General features: G+C 39.5%; 1 protein-coding gene across 1 annotated transcript in view; it reads left to right on the forward strand.

Annotated features, from left to right (window-relative positions):
* The first annotated feature begins 415 nt into the window (after positions 1 to 415).
* Positions 416 to 679, forward strand: part of LOC107990239 (NACHT, LRR and PYD domains-containing protein 12-like) — a 9,617-nt gene continuing 9,353 nt past the window's right edge. Inside the window, exon 1 of the mRNA XM_025053425.1 lies at positions 416 to 455. Coding sequence (XP_024909193.1) covers positions 416 to 455 — 40 coding nt within the window. The remainder of the gene's footprint in view (positions 456 to 679) is intronic.

Raw genomic sequence — 679 nt, forward strand, 5'->3', positions numbered from 1 at the left:
ATAAGACCATGCAGTTCGGATGTTTTTCTCTCTTTGTCTTTTGTTGATCTTCCGTCGGTCTCCTTATTTGGGCAAAGAAACCAGTTCAGGCCGGTTCTGTGTCCTGTCTCTATCTCCAAGGGTAACAGTCGGTACCATTCAGTGCTGTCCATGTCATATTGTTATGTAATCCACCAGCATGCACACCTGTCTTCAGCACTTTTCCTTTTAGTACAGCACAATAACAGCATTCAATAACAGTATAAATTGATATGGAAACTTAACATAATTAATATACTGTAAAGATTCAATAAATGTATTTACAACATCTTAACATAATGTCATATACTTAGTATACATATAGTATATATATACATTATGTATGTACAGTGGAACCTCGAGATATGAGCACCTCGACATACAAGTATTTCGGGATATGAGCAAACCGCCGGGCAAATTTTGGCTTCGAGATACGAGTAAAGACTCGATATATACTCGATGTGTTTGTAGATGTCGGAACAAGAAACTGGAGACAAACTATAAAAGACGAGGTTATTGTCATGACGCTGATTCATGTGAATGTGTTTCTTAGAAGAGTGGGGGGGCAGGAGAGCTTAATGGACCAAGAAGAAAGAAGCAGAGCAAACATCAGCTCCACACCTCAGGCTGGACTCTCACAGCCTTCAGGTTTGTAGATGTT

This window comes from Cynoglossus semilaevis, chromosome Z (assembly GCF_000523025.1).
Source record: "Cynoglossus semilaevis isolate Cse_v1.0 chromosome Z, Cse_v1.0, whole genome shotgun sequence".
Taxonomy (NCBI): Eukaryota; Metazoa; Chordata; class Actinopteri; order Pleuronectiformes; family Cynoglossidae; genus Cynoglossus; species Cynoglossus semilaevis.